This window comes from Protobothrops mucrosquamatus, unplaced genomic scaffold (genome assembly GCF_001527695.2).
Source record: "Protobothrops mucrosquamatus isolate PMUCROS unplaced genomic scaffold, P.Mucros_1.0 scaffold6059, whole genome shotgun sequence".
Lineage (NCBI taxonomy): Eukaryota > Metazoa > Chordata > Lepidosauria > Squamata > Viperidae > Protobothrops > Protobothrops mucrosquamatus.
In genome coordinates, this window is record NW_015391898.1 from 35,665 (window position 1) to 37,237 (window position 1,573).

Here is a 1,573-nt window from a genome sequence, read left to right on the forward strand (position 1 = left end):
GTAGAGGTTCCAGTGGGCCACCAGCGTCTCCAGCTCCTGGAAAGGCAGAAAAAGATTAAAGTGTTTTTTTGTTTTTATATAAATAAAAACAACAACAACAACAACAACAATAATAATAATAAAGTCATAGGAAATTAAAAAATTAAACTGCTCTGGGACTTCAGAATTCAAACAGACAAGCACCTGCAACAGAACACCCTGGACTTAACAATTGTCGATAAGAAAGACAAAGAAGTCTGGATAGTGGACGTGGCAGTGCCTGGAGACAGCAGAATAGACGAGAAAGAACTGGAGAAGATAACAAAATACAAAGACCTACAAATAGAAAGACTGTGGCAAAAGCAAGCAAGGGTGGTACCAATAGTAATAGGCGCCTTGGATGCAATCCCAAAACAACTGGAGCACCACTCGGACACCATCATCGGCATTGACAAATTCGCCGTTAGTCAATTGCAAAAGGCGGCCTTACTGGGAACTGCTTCCATACCATGAAACATCCACATCTGCCCATCCCAGGTCCTGGGTAAGGACTCGATAGGTAAACAAAAATGCCAAATCCAGTCTGAACATCTGGCTGACTGTGCGATGATCCACAATAATAATAATAATAATAATAATAATAATAATAATAATAATAATAATAATAATAATAATAATAATAATAATAATACACATCTGCCTATCCCAGGTCCTTGGGAAGGACTCGATAGGTAGACAAAATGCCAAATCCAGTCTGAAGATCTGGCTGACTGTGCGATGATCCATAATAATAATAATAATAATAATAATAATAATAATAATAATAATTAATAATAATAATAATAATCCACATCTGCCTATCCCAGGTCCTTGGGAAGGACTCGATAGGTAGACAAAATGCCAAATCCAGTCTGAAGATCTGGCTGACTGTGTGATGATCAATAATAATAATAATAATAATAATAATAATAATAATAATAATAATAATAATAGCGCCAGCCAACTTGAATGCTCAGTTGACTGAGATTCATGCCTAAATAACAATAACAATAACAATAACAATAATAATAATAATAATAATAATAACAATAATAATAATAATAATAAAACAGCAACCAAGTGCCCTCCTGTAAACGATCACGGCGAATGAATGACTTAGGTTAAAGTGGGGTTTTTTGGGGTTTTGTTTTTATATAAACCATCATTCAAAAGCAGGAAAAGAGGAACGCGGACAACGAAGGGTTAAGAGACGTGTCCCCGGAGGAGAAACCCGGAAAGGAGCGCCGGGCGAGAGAGTATCAAAGTACGAGGAGTTCTGAGCCTCTGGTGGAAGAGAGAGAGAGGATTCCCGAAGACCTTTTTGGTCATCCCATCTGCAGAGTCCAAAGGGCCTGGAAAAGACGCCCCCGAGCGGAGGGACGGAGACCCCGCGGGACGCACCTGCTGGCCGGAGCCGGTGTGGTTGGGGCAGCCGCCGCCGCGGGGCTCCCCTGCCGGGCCGGGGCCGGGGCGGGAGGCGTTGCGGGCGCCCAGCCGGTCCCAGAGCAGCTGCGTGGCGAGCGGGGCTTGCAGCGCCAGGGCCAGCGTGGCCAAC

At 42.8% G+C, this 1,573-nt stretch overlaps 1 protein-coding gene across 1 annotated transcript in view; it reads right to left on the bottom strand.

The window, feature by feature from the left end:
- SLC46A1 (solute carrier family 46 member 1) overlaps positions 1-1,572 on the bottom strand; it is a gene marked incomplete at its 5' end in the record, with an annotated part of 5,788 nt that extends 4,216 nt beyond the window's left edge. The window contains one exon of the mRNA XM_015829413.1: positions 1,411-1,572. Within this exon, the coding sequence (XP_015684899.1) occupies positions 1,411-1,572 (162 nt within the window). The remainder of the gene's footprint in view (positions 1-1,410) is intronic.
- Between the last annotated feature and the right edge of the window lies 1 nt (position 1,573).